This window comes from Mytilus trossulus, chromosome 12, assembly GCF_036588685.1.
Source record: "Mytilus trossulus isolate FHL-02 chromosome 12, PNRI_Mtr1.1.1.hap1, whole genome shotgun sequence".
NCBI lineage: Eukaryota > Metazoa > Mollusca > Bivalvia > Mytilida > Mytilidae > Mytilus > Mytilus trossulus.
Window position 1 is genome coordinate 33,587,354 of NC_086384.1, and position 19,468 is coordinate 33,606,821.

Consider the following 19,468-nt stretch of genomic DNA (forward strand, 5'->3'; position numbering starts at 1 on the left):
CTTGATATGCTAGTATGATAAAGTGTTCATTTTTTATCCTCCTAGTTCTTGTACATATGGGAAATAATAATTTCATGCTGGGCTTGATTTTGATAAGAATTATTTGACAATTCATGATACGTTTATAGCATTTGTTTATGTAACTGTTTTCTTTCAGGTGACATGTTAATGGCCTAATTAACACCTTTAATCTGTTGATCACTTTACCATGGGTTAATTAGTGTTATCACTCCGATTTACACGGGTCAATGTTTACTTTGAAATTTTCTTCAATCCAGACTGTTTGTAACCTTCATTTTTTATAGGTTTTAATTTTAATTTTTTTTTTAAACTAAAAATCCACGAATTTAAAAACCCACGAACATGTAAATATTGCTCAAACCACGAAAATTGATACCCACGAATTAAAGTACTTTCACAGTAAATGATAAACAATCGTGTAAACTCAATATAGAAATCTAAAGACTGAGCAACACGGATACCATCAAAGGCCGGGTTTTCTCAGTTGCTTAGAAAATTAAGCTCTACATATGACACCCATCGTGTTGCTCATAAATTTATCTTACATGTAACATAATCAAAGAGAAATTCTAGTTGTCGTCAAATAAAATTGAGAATGGAAATGGGGAATGTATCAAAGAGACAACAACCCGACCATAGAAAAAAACAACAGCAAAAGGTCACCAACAGGTCTTCACTACATTTTAAGTTCAATCCTTATTGTCAAGTAGTTGATAGTCAATATGAATTAAATATTCTTATTTTGTTAAAATTATATGAGTTTTTTTAGCGCCGGGTTTAGTCTGCGACTAAATTTAAGATTGACTTATTGAATGTCAATTTTGGTCAGCGGCAAATATATTAAGGATATGCAGTGCTTGAGCAGGTCATGGTTATAATTGGCTCTTCAGATTCCACTTAAATGTAATTTGACATATCAAAATCCCGTTTGACTCTATACTCTTACATGTAATCTAAATCTTTTAATGTATGACCTATAATGATGTACTTTAATAAATTGTTATTTCTGTGGAGAGTTGTCTTATTGGCACTCATACTACATCTTTCATATCTATGAAATATATCTATTTGCATTTAATAAAAAACAGATTCAATCTTAATATCATACTAAAAGCTCACTTATTAGGCAAAACTTACCAGATAAAAAGTTGGTATTGTAAACTAGTAAATTGTACAAACAATTAAGTCCACACAAAATGTAATTTGGCCATTCAAAAACTGAAATGTTTAATAATTGTATTAGCTTGATAAGTCAATCTTTCCCCTGGTCACTTCCTTTATCAACATAAAGTGTTAAACAATTTACAGTTGCATTGTCACCTAATGGATAACGACCTCCAAAGTTTAATAAAAATATGGTAACTTTGGTATTCTTCAGAAGTCAATGAAGTCCTTATCGAAGTACTAGTGGTTCGTGTGTTTGACTGCATGTGTGTAATTTATAAGTACGCAGTCACGTCAGCATAGAATACAAACACTTGAGTCTACGCCTCGTGTAGAAAGAGCGACACGTTCTCTGAGCATTTATAATCCATGCAAAACATGTTTGAGGGATCGGCAGGTGGCTTGTTGCAATGCCAAATTTCTTTCTCTATCAAATATTTCTTCATTCTGAGTGGCAGTCCAAATTTCCGCGACTATCGTCATTGGTGGTATATATTACGGGACATGCCTATTGTATTTATAGTTAATTTGTTCCGATCCTGAATATGCATGATATATTTGCTACTGAATGTTAAACATCCAATAAGTATCGATTATCAGGCTGTCTGTATATTGATAGGTACATTTTTCTGTAGTTTTTCCCATCATTCCTTCCTCTGTACACCCCCATCCACATCCTCTTGCAAGCATTAACTCTATACTGATCTTAAAAATGTTCAAATAACAGTATGCGTCCCCCTATTTTTTTAAATCCTGGACACGCATCTGATAACAATCATGATGACTTTTGAAAGAAAGGCTTAAGCTTTTAATATAGGGGAATATTAAGCCTCATTCACTAGAATTATTTATATAAACCATTATTTTAATCTTGTCTCGCTTTCAATCAAATAATAATTTGATGAACATAATTGGTACATGTATAACTTCTTGGACAGGTGGTTTTGAAATTACTGTCAGAAACTGTACCAACAGTCGAACAGCTAAAAGTTCGACAACTGCAATGGTTTTGCCAAATTGAATATTATTTCAATATAAAAAAAGAAGATGTGGTATGATTGCCAATGAGAAAACTCTCCACAAGACACCAATGATACAGAAATTACTATAGGTCATCGTACGGCCTTTAATAATGAACAAAGTCCATATCGCATAGTCAGTTATAAAAGACCCCAAAATGACAATGTTAAACAATTCAAACGAGAAAATTAACGGCCTAATTTATGTAAACAAAAAGTTCCTCTAAAGTAAAAAATGTAAGTCCTCTCAAAATTGGGAAGCCTTTTCATGCTTTAATTTTTTAATTCAACAGTTTTCTATTGTGTTTAAGCTATCCTTTGTTTTGAGATTGAAATGAGCCACAATACATGTAGTTTAAAAGCTTCTGATGTAATCCATGATAATTTCTTAGTTGGTAACAGTTCTTCATTACTACCTTATATTGAGCCAAACTACTAGTGTTCAGTTTTATCTACATTCACTTTCAAGCCAGGAAAAGAAACGAAGCAATAAAATACACGCAAAGCTTGTTAAAGAGATTTCAGAATCGGAGAAGAACCATCTACATACTGACTTAGTTAAAACTCGGAGTCGTTTATTGAGAGGAGGTTCCTGGTTCCCACTACCTACCCCATACCCTCTTTGTTCCCGCTAAATCCCATTTCCATTCCTCTTTACTCACCGACTAAAATCGTTCAAACTTTTATCCCCCACTCTATGTATCCTGACCTCATCCTTCAGCTACGATCCCATTGAATACACCTTCTCTCCCCGCCTTCACTTCCCTCTCGCTGAATCCCGCTTCCCTCTCATCAATCGCATGCTCCCTTTACCCCCGTCCACCTCTCTTTACTGCGACACAAAGTAGCAATGGTTTTGACACGAAAACAAAATTCTTTTTGTCATTTAACTAATTAGTAAAAAAAAATAACTCTTCATGAACATGCATGAATGATTTGCCACTGGACGCTAAATATTCAACAATCAAACTATCAATATGTCTGGTTTAGCTTGCTACCGTTTGTCCAATTTCGTTGTATTAAATACCCATAACCTTGTTTCAATTTTTTTAATCGTCATAAACATGCATGAAATATTTGCCACTGGTCGTTAAATAACCGACAATCAAACAATCCATATGTTAAGTTAAGCCTGCTATCGTGTCCCCAATTTCTTTCAATATTATATATAATATGTATTACTTTGTATCGTTTCTTTTGTTGACGAGTATATATTATAAAACAACTTATGTTAATAACCTCGTTACAGGATGTACGATGTTACTTATACACGCATGACTTTTGACACAGTTTTACATAAGAGTTCACGTCAAGCTATTGCATCTAAAGATTTGTATATATATTATAATTTTTTTTTTATTTTTACAGGATATTATTGATAAATATAATAATTCCATTTTAATAATAGAATAAAATTGTACTTATAGATAAACAGATTTGAAGTATACAAATATTATTTTATAAAAAAAAAAGTTCTTACCGTCTTTACAGCATGAGTCTGTATAAATCACCTATGTATACTTGCATGACTTTTGACACAGTTAAAAATACAAGTTCAAGTCAATCTGTTACATCTGATGACGTATACATTTGCAGTACTACATATTTTTGTATTTTTATTTCATGTAGGATATAATTGTTGGTAGATACAGAATTGTATTTCAATAATACAATAAAATTGTATGTAGACTGTATTGAATACGCCCCGATTAACATAACCGTTAAATTTAAGAAAATTTGACTTTGATTTTTTCAAACTTCAATACAATGTAATGAACATCTAATGATAATATAATGGATGTCATACAATTGGTTTATGTGATTTATGGATTACACGCATCGCTCAATTAAAACACAATATTTTATTCACATGATTGATTATTGGGATTGAAACGTTTTTTAAGTTTTAAAATACTTTATTTTTGTCATTTCAATGAAAACTAGTTTCACCTTGTTTAGATTCTGTTGAATTATACAGGTCAGACGTAGACTTTAAGTGTCCAAAAACTCGTATGCAAAAACGCGTAGAATAAGGAAAACAATGTTATTCATTTAATCAAACTGTTCATTCTAGTATATGCTAAATATACATTTAAAAGAGGAGACGTGGTACGATTGCCAATGAGACAACTATCCACCAAAGTTAAAATAAAGTAGATGTAAGCAATTATTAGCAATCATTGTAACGCCTTCAACAAAGAGAAAAATCCATACCATAGAGTTGAAAATAAAGGCCTGAAAACATGAAAATATTTAGACAACTTTATTGAGAAAAATAACGGCCTGAAATTATTTATTACAAAACAATTTACGAACAAAAATATGACAGACATGAACCATCGCCAAGCACTAAACTTCAGGTTTCTGACTTGGGACAGAAAAATTTATAATTATAATATGATTTTTCAACATTTGCTACTATATATATATATAAGGTACATGTATGGGAAACTCTTGATTCAGAATTTCTTTTTGTGTTCATTCTGCTTGCCTACAATAATTTGTTCATCATCATTCCAAATTAAACACGAATGTTAGTAGGCAACGTAAAAAAATGATTGAATATACCAGAGGTTGATGAGGATCATCATATATGTTATCATTTCATTTTACCCCTTCTCTCTCTAAAGGTTAAGAATAGATGAACATATCATAAGACGTGTATTTGAAAATCTGCTGCAACAATTCACATTAAAAGATATGTACTAACTTACCAGGAGCTGCATGCATATATTTATGTAGAAATGTTGAGGATTAACTAACTAATGATAAAACAAAAACCGTTTTCATTATCTTTAAGGAATCTTTTACTAATGGCAATTATACTATTATCAATATTATTTTGTGCAGCGGAGTGTAGAAGTGGTGCTACAAATAGCCAAAGGTAACTAGAATAGTGGGTCAAATCGAATTGACATAGAAAAACATAAACGTAAACTTTTCAAATCTTTTTAAATGTATTACAGGTGAAAAAAAAATCAATGTATATCAATACAGGACAATATATTGAACATACATTTTCTGCATCTGTACCAAGTCAGGAATATGGCAGTTGTTGTCCATTCGTTTGATGGAAGTTGTCGTTTGCTTTTGCCGTTTGATTAGGGAATTTCAGTTTTGAAATTTCCTCGGAGTTCAGTCTTTTTGTGATTTTATTTTTGTTGTTGTTACATTTGTAAGTTAATGAAACGATCATTTAATTTCAAAAAGGGGGGTATGTTTTTTTTCCTTAATTTGATGAAATGAAATATTTTGATCAAGCTAATAACAAAAATGTGTTATATCTTATAGTTTTAAAATTTTGAAGAAAAATAACTATCTGATTGATTGCGTCAAAAAACTCTATCGTTAGATGGTTGGCTTGCTCTCTAATACTAATATAATCTATAATAATATTAATAATAATAATAATAATAATAATAATAATAATAATAATAATAATAATAATAATAATAATAATAATAATAATAATAATAATAATATAATAATATTAATGTGACGAGTTGTCTTCTCTTTTTAAACAAAAAAACATCGATATACCAAATTATACAAAGTATAACAGACCAAAGGAGCTTGGTGTAAAATGATGTTATTCGAAAAAAAAAAAATCCTGGAGTACCAAATTGAATTATTTTTTTTGATCGCTGTATACATTTGTACCTCTCTGTAACATGCTTATTATCCGTACATACTTGTACATGTAACGTGTAATAACATGCAACAAAAACAGCTAAAAGCTATTTATGTACAAAAGAGGAAATAATTTGATAGTGAGGTTCAAAATAGTAAGACGAAGTATTGGTATGACATGCAAGAGCAAGTTCTCTCTGTATCTAGCAAAATTCAGCATATGTTTTGGAAAAAGATTGGTAAACTAGGTATTGCAGAAAGTCGTAAACATGTAATTCCTATGGAAGTAATCAATGATGACGGTAATGTAAGTTCTGAATTAACAGGTGTTCTTGACAAATGGAAATCTGAATATTCAGAATTGCTTAATCAGCAAAACAGTTCGACTAGGGTTTCTGATTCTTGTACTAGCATAAATGAAGCGAGTACTTTTAATGATTTTTAATTGCCGGAACCCGTTTCGTTTCAGGAAACAGTACATGTTATTGAAAGACAAAAAGTGGTAAATCTGCTGGCATCGATAACCTACCGGGGGAGGTTTTTCTAAACCTAAGTTCAGCTCTATTTCTATACCATTTATTTGATATTTGTTTTAGATATGGTAATGTTCCCGATTTATGAAATATAATTATTATGAATCCTATCCCTAAATCTAACATGTCAGACGCGAGAGACCCCCTTTGTTATAGAGGGATCGCCCTGGCAGCAGTGTCTTACAAATTGTACTGTAATATACTGAGCGATAGAGTAGCTCAATGGGTAGATGATAACAATGTACTGTCTAACGAGCAGAGTGCTTTACGGCAACAACATAGTACAATTGACCAATTGTCTAGTCTTACTAATTTGATTGATGTAAGAAAAAACTTCGTAAATCAACCTTTTGCGCCTTTATAGATTTTAAAAAGGCTTACGGCACTTTACAAAGGGATATTTTATGGTATAAATTATAGAATGGGAGTTGCACAGACATAATTATGTTCTGCTATTCAGTCAATTTATACACATCTGTTATGTTCTGTAAGAATAAACGGTTGTTTCACAGATTGGTTTGATGTTAACTGTGGCTTGAAACAAGGTTTGCCCGTTTGAATGATTTTACACTAGTAATTTTGGGGCCCTTTATAGCTTGTTGTTCGGTGTGAGCCAAGGCTCCGTGTTGAAGGCCGTACTTTAACCTATAATGGTTTAATTTTTAAATTGTTATTTGGATGGAGAGTTGTCTCATTGGCACTCACACCACATCTTCCTATATCTATGTCCCATGTCGCCCATTTTGTTCAACTTATATATTAATGATTTAGTTACATTTCTTAAGTCCTTTGACTGCGAAATAGAAATAGGTGATGAAAAACTGTGTATTTTATTATATGCTGATGACGTTGTTATTATAGCAAACGATGAAAAAGAGCTACAATTTCTGTTAAATGCTTTATCTACATTTTGTACATGGTGTAATTGAAAGACAATTGTATGACAGTTAATGCAAACAAGAGTAACGTTACATACATTTTAGACCGCCATCTTTACCTAGATCTGATGTAATTTTTAATTGTAAGGGTCGCACTATTAAGTTTTCTTGTAGTTATACTTATCATGGTGTCGTTTGAAACGAGCATTTTGACTATAATATTACTGCAAAAGCCGTTGCATCTTCGGCAAAGGGAACTTTAGGGTTTGTAATAGCCAAGTGTAAACTTTTAGGTGGTGTTTGTTTCTATGTATTTGTAAAATTATACGAAAGTTTGGTTTGTCCTATAATCGAATATGGAGCAGGTACAATGCATATGGGGTGTAAAAACATATTCTTGTATTAACTCCATACATAATAGGGCTTGTAGATTTTTTCTCGGAGTTGGAAAATATGCACCAAATGCTGCAGTTACTGGAGACTTAGGTATAACACCTATTTTTGATAAGCAGTGGAAAAGTATTATTCGTTTGTGGTGTAGTTCACAAGAGTGCTGATAGTATGAGTATTAAGCATAAGTGTGTTAAAAACTAGATTTTTTTAGTAAAGAAAACCTTCTGTGGACTAAATTTAAGTCATTTATCATGTCCTGAAAATATGGACACTAACTATGTTGTAAATTTTTTTATGTCAAAATTATACGAAAAGCATGTCGATAATTGGCATGATGTTTTACATTCTGATAAATCTATGCCAAAACATGTCATTTGATTTTAAAAAGGCGTAGAAAATTTATATATATTGTAAATAGTATTTTATTCCATATTGTGTATTATATCTATGCATTTAAATAGTCTCTTATAATTCTATATAGAATGGCTCTATTTATTTAGTGGTATTTTACAATGTATATACTAGATTGATTGTACTTGTTGAGTGATGAGACTTTAATAAAACATTGAATTGTAACTAGATCAGAGGTAGTAAAGAAAACAATTCCAAAGAAATCTATTGATATGTAGTACATTTTAGCAAAAAATCACACTTTTGAAATAAAGGTACTAAGCAAATTCGATCGGACGTTATTTCGATGTAAACATTGAATGTGAATAAATCCAGAAAACCGCAAATGCAAGTACAAAAATCGAGACGACGATGTCTACTTTATAACTAAAGAATATTTATCTTTATTTTTTAACCTGCTCAATTAACCTTTTACATTGTTATTTTCATTTTAAATTAAAGAATCTGACGAATAGTTTGAATAATGTATTCGATTTAAAGATATTCATTGCTACATGTAACAGTGTTTGTTTAGATTTATATTTTGATTTTTTGTCTATTGATACCAAAAACTGCAATCAATATCAATGCCGTTAAAACAATATTAAAAAATGAAACAAACTACAGAGATAACTTGGTAAATCTTTAAGATAAGTTTTTTGAAAGGATCGATAGATTCTGTAAACAACATTACCGTAAAAAAATAGGATGTGCTGTCCCGTTTGTCCAAGTACTACAATTCAGAGTCTGAATTTGAATAGAATCAATCTTTTTTTTTTTTTTAGAAATTTTCTTATTTACATTGTAAATTGGTTCAAGCTTCTCTCTAGTAAAAATTGCAGTTAACCAAATGAGTTAAAAAAAAACTTGCATATTTTCAAGTTTTCTGGATAATGGAAATTTGTTAAATTTGTGAAAATTTCAAGTTTTCTGGAAAATGGAATTTTGTGAAATTTTCAAGTTTTCTCGTGTGTTTTGTCTGAAAGAGGGACGAAAGATACCAAAGGGACAGTCAAACTCGTAAATCTAAAACAAACTGACAACGCCATGGCTAAAAATGAAAAAGACAAACAGAAAAACAATAGTACACATGACACAACATAGAAAACTAAAGAATAAACAACACGACCCCCACCAAAAACTAGGGCTCTGGAAGGGTAAGCAGATCCTGCTCCACATGCGGCATCCGTCGTGTTGCTTATGTGATTACAAATACGGTAAATAGTCTAATTCGGTAGGTCAAATTCATAAAAGGGAAGGGGATTGTAGTTACGATGTAAGGAACATATCCGATATCATTTGTGAAACGGTTATGCCATAACGGGCAACCAACTCGTGATGGCGTCCGTAAAATTTACGAAGGGATGATTTTAACTTCACCATTTGGAACTCTTGGTTTAATAACTTCCTTGTGAGCAGTAATCCTCTATCAAGAAAATCATGATAGGAAATGCAAGAACGGGAATATCGTATCAATTGGGAGATATATACCCCGTATGCAGGTGCTGCTGGAATGTTGCTACTTAGAAATGGAAAGTTCACAATTGGAAAGCTGAAATCATCTCTTTTGTCGTAAAGTTTTGTCTTCAACCGACCCTCATTGACAATTTCTAGATGTCAGTCAAGATATGAAGCCGACTTAACTGTATCTGTAGTATCCTTTATCTCCGATTCGATGGGATAGATGCGATCCACATAGTCACCAAATTTTGAATTGTTTAGTGAAAGAACATCATCTATATAGCGGAACGTAGAGATAAAGGATATCGCTAACTTCTTATCTTTCTTCCTAAGAAGTTCCTGCATGAAGTCAGCCTCTTAATAATAAAGAAACAAGTCAGCAAGTAGAGGGGCACAGTTTGTTCCCATTGGGATGCCGACAGTCTGTTGAAAAACACGTCCTCCGAACGTAACAAATATGTTGTCAATCAAGAAATCAAGCATCTTGATAATATCGGTTTCAGAGAATTTTTTGTTTGAATCAGAATGATTCTTTACAAAGTAGGATTTGTATGAAAAGTGCAAATGTGTATAGCATAGTTAGCAATATAGTCAATTTTGTTTGTAGACAACTTTACTAAAATAAACAGAACATAAACATAAACATATTGAGGTTAAGTGGTACAAGATAAGTTCTTGCACCATTTGAGACAAACCTGACAAGTGTAATCGTTTGTTTGTCAACAATAAGACGGTGTTCACACCAAACGCCGTGTACAGTAGACATGTTTACATTAATTTTGGTTTAATGTAATGTACACTAGTTTCACATTAAATTTGTTCACATCTATACACCTTGTTTAGCTACCTGTACATAAAATTTGTTCACACTTGTAAACTTTATGTCATTAAAATGTTCATCACGTAGAACCGAATTCAAATTTTCGAACAATTTTTCTAGCAGTTAGGGATTAATGCTCTGTAACTGTTGTTTTTGTTTTTGTTTATACTTCTTTTCGTGTTTTTTTTAATTTAATTTTTTTTTTTTGGTGTGTGTCGACTTCTTTTTATTGGTCATTTCGTCCGATATCGTATTCGAACTTCGTTATTAAATCAATTTACCTTCTAGTTGTTTCTTACTATTTATTTTTTGTTACAAACAGTTATCCATGTCTAAAGGGTCAAATTACGGGAAATGCAATATGAATAATAGTGTTTTTGTAATTATAACGATTTTGAAATACAAATGTATGTACAATGTAAATATGCTTGGCTTAACAAAGTAACAGCAATATCTTCATATTAAGCTTACCCGTGTAAGATTTTTTAATTTTTGAAAGAGCTTCATGAGCGTTTTGTTCATGAATGTGCATTTTGTTTGTTGTATTTCCATTAGTTAGTTTAAACATATTATATTGTCCAAAACATTGATAATAGGATGTTTATATGTTGTGTCATGTGTACTATTGGTTTTTTTTTCTGTTTGTCTTTTTCAGTTTTAGCAATGGCGTTGTCAGTTTGTTTAAGATTTATGAGTTTGACTGTCCCTTTGGTATCTTTCGTCCCTCTTCTATATCAGAATAAGGGCCTTGTAAATTTGCCTTTAGACTTAAAATCAAAAGTGTTAATTTTTTTTTGCTTCATATCCATATCAAGCAATTTGTTAAAATATATTGATGACTGATTTCTTTGAACTGAATGCCTGAATAAACGGCAAATTTAATTGAGCATTCTCCAGTGACGTACATCGAATACAGCAAAAAAAATAATTAAATGAGGGTTGATACACGATTAATTTATTTTCATTACAACATTTTAAATCAATGGTATACATTGTACGTGCTACATGTACATATGTATACATGAAAACTACTCTCCTAATCAATAAGTTATTGCTACATCTAGAAGGAAATTTTAAGGTGACATTCCATTTATTTTTTAATTTCATCAACAATGTTTCCGCGTCTTATTATTAATTGCCATATGACTTTTTTATTTATATTTTTATGTAAACATTAAAATAGTCAAATAAAAAAAAATCCGTAGTTTTTAAAGTTTTTCAAGGTCATGCCTAACTGCGTAGTATAGCTTATGAGACAACCTTTAGTGATAAATTACAATACAAAACAAAATACAGATACAAGACGATACGTTTTATGTCTTTTTTTTACTAAAGCATCTTTGAAGTTGTATTCTAATTGTAAACATGCCTTTTGGATAATCTGCTTTGTTGACATGATGGTCACAGTTTTTTTATTTGGCATGTTATATATTTCCAATATGATGCATTTTCCACAAAATTGCACAAAGTGGTTATAAATACTTGCTAAAGAATGGTTTGTAGAAGAAAAAAACACGTTTTTAGTTAGGAACAAAGACCGTAGTTATATTTTTTTGATATTTTTCATATAATCTAAACTTTAAATCTACAAGCAATGGGAGCTTGTTTGTGAAAGCTTAAAAGCCAAAGTATTTGTTCAGTATCCAGTAGAACACTCTTTCAGGTTTTTTTCCGAATCCATCCGACATTCCCATATTTTGTTCAAGTCAAACCCTATTTCAAAGCCTATAGATAATTGGTGTATCAATTGTTGCACTGATTCACGTTCTGAGTATGCATAAGATAGCAACTGCTGCAAGTATATATTTGTATTCAGAACAGAACATCTTCACTTTTCAGCGACCGTCAACATTTCTCGTCCTTCGTCCCTATTAACCCATATTGCAAACTTTACCAAAAATAGTAGTATTAATTGATTCTTCGGTTCTGGTTCTAAATATGAATGAAATATTAGCCACTGGACATTAAGCAAGTGTAAGTAAATTTGATACTTTGGCGTCTGTGTCTCTTGATATTCAATTTCATTTTATACGATATATGGTTTTATTGCTATTTTGTGCATTTTTCCTTAGATCTTTTTTTGTGATAATTTTCATATCATGTCTTTCGCTTGATATGGGAAAATTATCGCTAGAAACTAAGGAGGCCACGTTACGTTGCTAACGATATTGACATTGAAATTGACAACGTCGTCATAGGTAAAATAGCGATAAACAGATTATCATAGGTCATCTCAACTCGATTGCTTTTCTCACTTTCGCTGTACCAGCTCAAGCGAGAAAATCCATCTCGTTGAGATAATCAACAATAATCTATAATTATCGCTATTTTGTACATTTTTCCTTTTATCTTTATTTGTGATAATTTTCATATCATGCTTCTCGCTTGATATGGAAAAATTATCGCTAGAAACCAAGAAGGCCACGTGGCGTTCTTACGAAATTGACATTGAAATTGACAACGTCGTCATAGGTAAAATACCGATAAACAGATTTTCATTGGTCATCTCAACTCGCTTGCTTTTCTCACTTTCGCTGTACCAGCTCAATCGAGAAAAACCAATCTCGTTGAGATAATCAACGATAATCTATAAATAATCGCGTTTTTTTAAAATGCTAAATAAAATACTAGTATTCACTGAAACGACTGGAGGCCTAAATGTTTGAACGACAGACACGCGTCTCGTCTAGAAAAGATTCATCAGTGACGCTTTAATCAAACAATAAAAAAGTAAAAAAAAGTAAAATTTTACACATCAAACTGATAAAATATTTGCCAAATACCGGTAAGGTTATTTATTTCTTAGGTAGAAAATGTTTCCAATTTCGTAAGTTTCGAAGTTTTATATTGTAAAGAGAAAATCTATAAGTACATGACCTTATCAACTGATAAATCATGTAAACACAGAAGTACCAAAGATAATGATACAGGACGTTAAGATGTAAATGGGAAAATACTGGGAAGTTAACATAACAGTGTATCTACAAATGTATTTTAAACGTGTATTCGTCAATAGATAAAAGATTAATGTTTTTATTGAATATGTTTATTGTTCCGAAGCGTCTATTAAATTTCAACCTAAGTAATATAAATAAGAACGCATACGGAAGAGGGAAGTATTAAAATCATAAATATTTACAACTTAAAAGTATAAGTTTTTTAACAAAAAGAATACTTCTTGAATTGCGTCCACAGAAATAGCCACAATGAACAAGACGGGAAAACAGTGTTTTAAATGGCTTGATGTCGACAATTCTACAACACTTGAAGACTTGAACAACCAGTTCACAGAGCGGCATATTGGAGGAATAGTTTTTACAACAATTTTAATGATAATTGGTGTATTCGGCAACTTTGTTGTTCTTTGGATTTACGTTCATAGATTCAAAGTATCGAATTATAGGACGTACACACTATGGCTGGCCGTAATGGACATTGCAAACTCGTGCATTGGAATGCCTTTCCTCATTTACTACATGAGCCATTACTTAATCTTTCCGTCATATGGATTGTGTAAATTCGGTCGGTTTATAAATGTCTTTACAACGAATTGTTCCGCCTATATTTTAATGGTGATAGCATTCGATAGATACAGAAAAGTATGCAGGCCTTTAAAATGGCAACTTTCCTACAAAAATACAAAAGTATGTTGTATTATCGCCACCATTTTAGGACTGTTGACGTCATGGCCATGCTTGGTTTTATACGGGGTTTACACAGTCGATACGGCGATTCCTGGGGTCAAAGGAATTCGATGCTGGACAGATGACGCATACAAAAACACTGTTTACCCAAGTGTTTATTATATCCTACTGTACGTCCTCAATTTTTTAGTTATTCCTGTTTTGTTTGGCGTCTACGCACAGATTTTACGGTTTCTTCATAGACACGGAAAAACTGGCGTCAACGTCAAAACCAAGAAAACAACGGTCACACTTTTAGCTGTGTCTGCAGCGTTCCTATTGAGTGCTATTCCACATTACAGCATGGTTGTTACAACTCGCATTCAGAAGGACTTTAACTGTAAAATGACATTTTCAGAAGGATTTGCCTATTATACATTTGTATTCTCAATTTTGTTGAATAATGCGGTCAATCCTTTCATATATGGATTTTTGGACACGAAATTCAGGCGGGAAATGAAAATCGTGTTTAACAGATTGCGCAATAAGAAAGCTGACGATGAAACTAGAGGTACCAAATCAATAGAGTCTGATTCGGCTGTTACTCATTAAAAAGATTCAACGAATTTGATTAATACGAGATTATTAAAATGAAAGCTTGTGTTCTTAGTTGTATAAAGAAGCTTAAATGTTAATTTTCATGCTTTAGACTATTCAGATTTTACACTGGAACATGCAACATTTACTTTTAAAACAATGTGAAATTCGCTGTTAACAGCAAGCACAAAAATGAACTACAAAATTTCAGATGATACATCGACATTTTTTATTAAACGCAATTTTTTTACATTATATAAATTGTAAAATAAAAGTGCTGCCGTAATAACCACTATCGGATATTCAAGGCCAAACGCAAAAATACTACTACATAAAACTCATATACAATTATTTAAACCATTAAACACGATTAAAAAATTATAACCGAAATATTGTGAATTTATAGGTTTTAATTTTTTCAAGTATGTATGAATAAACTATGCACTTGGCTAATTCAACATCATATTGATGCATTGCTTATTTCGAATGCTGTATGTCGAAGATGCCATATCAAATTATAATCATGTGTTTGTATACAACGAAGAAGTAATTCAATCTAATAATAAAAAAAAATACATATACTTGAATATATTTAGAAAGTCAGTAAAATGTTTAATTCGAAACGCTATATTGTTTTATCTTTATTGTAACAAGTGTAGTTATTTTTCAGTTAAAAATGATGCCAGCAAGGGTGTTTGCTGATGTTTAAGCAATATGCACATCCGAAATTGATCACATGAATAGCATATTTACAAAGCCTGAATAAAGTTTATATAATTTACAGCATCTCTCATGTGGCAAACATAGGCATTGCATTATCCGTTGAGGTCTTTCTTTTTTATAACAGTATCTTCTCTTGATTCTTGCTTCGAAATGATATCAAAATCTTTAAGGTCTGGTTTAGAAAATGCATCTTCTAAGCGTGACTCATTTGCAACAACTTCATCTTTGAAAATCTGTTTAGATACAGACCCTTTAAAATCCAAAGAACTTCCTTTTTCTTCATAAAGCTTGCAAAATGAAGTACCGTGGCCAGCCATATCTCTCGACAAAAAATATTTACTCTTGCCAACTTTTATAAACGTCCTTTTATCTGCATGCTTATATTTTTTACTTGATTCTTTTTTTATCTTGTCAAAGTTTTCACCTAAAGATGAAACATTTATTTTAAACAGATAATAATGTCAACAGTATAAAGATAACAGTAACCATGCATTTTGAAAATCATATAATTGCTTGTGTTATGTTTTGCCTGTAATTAACTTGAAAATGTTAAACTTGATATTGACATTGACTCCGATACTCTTTACTCAGATTTTGTGTCTTTGGCACATTCCCTATTCCAGGCTTATAATTTAAGACGTATAGCTTTCGTCTACTCTTATATTAAGTAAACTCACGACAGGCGTTCAAATTAACACAATTGGAATGCCAAACAAAATAGTTTTCGATATTGTGTGTGGTGTACTATTAGTTGTCTGTTTCTCTATCTCTATTTTATCCATGGCATTGACAGTTTATTTTCGATCTATGAGTTTGAATGTCCTTCTGGTATCTTCCGTCCCTCTTTGATACTTACTTGACATATTCAGTTTTGTTCTTCTTTGAGTTCAAAAACCTAACAAAATAAAATCAAAACATTTACAACCTGCAAAAGTTTATTTGCAAAGATAACAAAACAGTTAGAATGTGAATATTGAGGCGTATTTAGTTCTGATAATTGGTTCAAAGTATAACACGTTATGATACCATAAATAGCCTCACTTTGGAGTCCTGGTATCTATGATGAGTTTATTTACTACCACTGGGTCGATGCCCCTGCTGGTGGAGATTTATTTCCCCGAGGGTATCACCAGCCCAGTAGTCAGCATTTTTATGCTGACATGAATTATCATTGATATTGTTATATTTATAAATTAACTGTTAACAAAATTTGGAATTTTTGAAATACTACAGGCTTTTCTACCTCAGGCATGGATTACCTTAGCTGTATTTGGCAAACGTTTTAGGAAATTTGGTCCTCAATGCTCTTCAAATTCGTACTTCATTTGGCATTTTTACCTTTTTGGGGATTCGAGCGTCAATGATGAGTGTTTTGTAGACGAAACGCGCGTCTAGCGTATATAGAACATTTAGTCCTGGTATCTATGATGAGTTTATTTACCAAGGTTTTTAGAATATCAAAATATTGGTCAATCCTAGATAACTCGTTGAATGTGACAGCATTAAAGTTATGTCGTAAAAAAAAGATGTTTCATATTATATCCTTACATTTAACAAATCAAAGTAAAACACACCCAACTGAAAAAATCGAATTTATACCATGAAAAGACGAAACCAAGTGCGTTGGCAGGGTCTAAATACACAATTTATCCAAAAGATCATATACATTATCGGCACTTGAACATGATGCAATGGGATGCTAAAACAACATTTGTCGATAAAACCTGATATGTGATATTCATTTGATGATGGAAACCATGCATGTTGTTCATAGTTGGATTAAATTATGAACAATACTTGGTTATGTAAAGACATCAGCCTTGCCAAGGGTTTTATAATCATATTTTCTTAAAAATGAGCAAGTACTTACACCTTCTAGTGACATTAACAATTTACGTTTACCCCTTATTATGAATAAAACCTTAATTTGAGAACAACCAAAAATGTTGTTAGAAATAGAGTAGTAGTAAACAAATTGTGTATGCTGTCAATAAGAAAAATATCTACCTGATTGTGTCTGATTCCGGGAAAACAAAACAAATCTTTAATCATGGCAGCTACCAACTTACGGCAAACGGGAAATAATGTTTGCAAATATAAACTTTAAGGCATTTGCCAATTTATCTATGTTTATCATTTAAAACAAAACATGCTCACAAAATATTGGCTGATAATATAAATTAGTATTATTACTATTAAACGGGCTTGTGTTACAACGGTATCAAAGGGGGTCATCAAACATCGCTGATCAATTGAATTTACATACGAATGTAAACAAACATTAATAATTTTTTCTAGCCTCTTGATGTAAAATAACCGACATTTATTTCATTCATCAATGTAGAATAAATAGAAACGATAACAATGTTAAATAAACGTCAAGAAAATATTTGAGACTAATATAATAAGTAGGTTTTCTTTTAAAACTGAAATTGGTTCTTGTTTGAAACATATTCTAGGAAGATAAACCTTATTAGTTAAATTATTTATCAAATATACAATGATAATATAAAAATGAAAAGATATTCTTAACTTAAAAACTCACCAACAAATTCTGCGAGGAAACGGGTGTACTGTTAAACGAAAAGTGTAAAAGAATATATAAAATATATACATGTACGTGTATCTATATAATATATTAAGTAAACAAACACTCTAAATTGTTACTTTTTGTCGTCAATAGGATGTGGTAGACAATTACCGGGGCTCTGTGTACACGTTTTTTTTTATCTTAAACAAGCAAACGAAAATCCTATTAAACCAGCCGGATCTATCACTTTTAATAGACAAATGATTGGTTTTTCTTCTTTAGATGATAAATTAATTTGCGCATTCTTATTTTGGAATATATATGATAAATGTGATAATATTTATTTTTCCTTCCGCGCAGCAATAATCTTTTCATTTGGTCAACCGGTTTGATGTTTTAAAAACGCATATTTCTGTAACAAAGCGAACATTTCCTACGTTTCCGAATGTAGTATACACAATTATCCATATGTGAATTCATGTTTATGTTAAACTTACGAATAAGAAACTTTTGTTTTGTATTTCAGAGTTTCCATGTACAAAAAGGCATCATTGTTGGAAGATAGGGAGTCATTATAAAAATCGTGTACTTGTTTGTAAATTTGTAACCCGGCGAGACATTTTTTTTTTTTTAACTAGAAGACAACATAATGAAATGTCATGTATGTTTGACGTACATTGTACATTGAGGTTGTGGAAAAGGAAATCACAAATCCACAAACTTTCAAATAGGAGAAATTTTTGGAACAAAACATCTGCCACAAACATTATTTTTCATCTTCCTCTTTACATGCTAAAACAAATTCAATGAAAGGTTTAATTATAAACTGGCTTCCATAGCTTCACAAAACACATCCCAAATTTATTGTTTTTCGTGATCAAGCAATAGTTTCAAGATCTTTCAATACTAAACTGTCTATTCTACTAACTAGTTCAAATGTACACTTGGCACAACAACAAAAAACCTGGTTGAATATAGTGGAATTCGATTGAAGTACGCAATAAATTGCATGCTTATGTTTGTAATTTCTAATGTGTAGACTTTCTGCCCTATATACATCTTTGTCACATAATCTAATTAAGAAAATAATTCACACACCAACCTAAATGGGCATTTAAATAGTCAAAATGCGAATAAGTATGCAGTCACACTATTTCAGTTCTATTTTTAGTAGTAACAAACCATAGAACTATGTCAATTGAACCTGCTCATTGCACTTGAATTTGCCCTTCACGCCCCTTCATGATAACACAATAAACAGCAGTATATTATGTCCATTTATTCTCGATAGATCTGATTTTTTTCCTCAAGATATACACTATGTACGCAGGAGTGTTACATGTACGTGTATATGAAAGTATTTAAAAAAAATGACGACTATGATGTTTTCAAAACAAATATTTTTCAGTCATTGATACATTTTCATTTGTTATGTATATAACTGTAGTAAAATACCAACTATTTACATGATATACATGTACAGTTTATAAGGCAACATCTAGGACGACGACAAAGTATATATTCATTTATTAGGACCCCTATTTTAAAAACGATTACTTTAACAATGTTCCTGTCCGAATGTATGTAATGTGAATACTGCTGTTCATTTAGAAATTAATGCATGATAAGATATTAATCTCAGTAGGATGTAGAATAATATGAAAAATCCGAAGATGGTGAGTTTTT

The 19,468-nt window shown here is 31.4% G+C and overlaps 2 protein-coding genes across 2 annotated transcripts; one reads left to right on the forward strand and one right to left on the reverse strand.

The window, feature by feature from the left end:
* Positions 1 to 13,401: 13,401 nt before the first annotated feature.
* LOC134693851 (substance-P receptor-like) lies at positions 13,402 to 14,949 on the forward strand. The gene has a single exon (XM_063554792.1). It carries the CDS (start codon positions 13,516 to 13,518, stop codon positions 14,542 to 14,544), a length of 1,029 nt encoding a protein of 342 aa, XP_063410862.1. The 5' UTR covers positions 13,402 to 13,515; the 3' UTR covers positions 14,545 to 14,949.
* A 153-nt stretch (positions 14,950 to 15,102) lies between these two features.
* On the reverse strand, positions 15,103 to 17,913 carry LOC134693859 (uncharacterized). Its single transcript, XM_063554801.1, has 3 exons — positions 17,798 to 17,913; positions 16,109 to 16,147; positions 15,103 to 15,676 (listed from the first exon to the last, which is right to left on the reverse strand). The coding sequence occupies exons 2-3, from the start codon at positions 16,113 to 16,115 to the stop codon at positions 15,345 to 15,347; spliced, it is 339 nt and encodes a 112-aa protein (XP_063410871.1). The 5' UTR covers positions 16,116 to 16,147; positions 17,798 to 17,913; the 3' UTR covers positions 15,103 to 15,344.
* Positions 17,914 to 19,468: the final 1,555 nt, after the last annotated feature.

Coding starts and splice junctions, on each gene's coding strand:
- LOC134693851 (XM_063554792.1), top strand. CDS start 13,516: ATGAACAAGACGGGAAAACAGTGTTTTAAATGGCTTGATGTCGACAAT.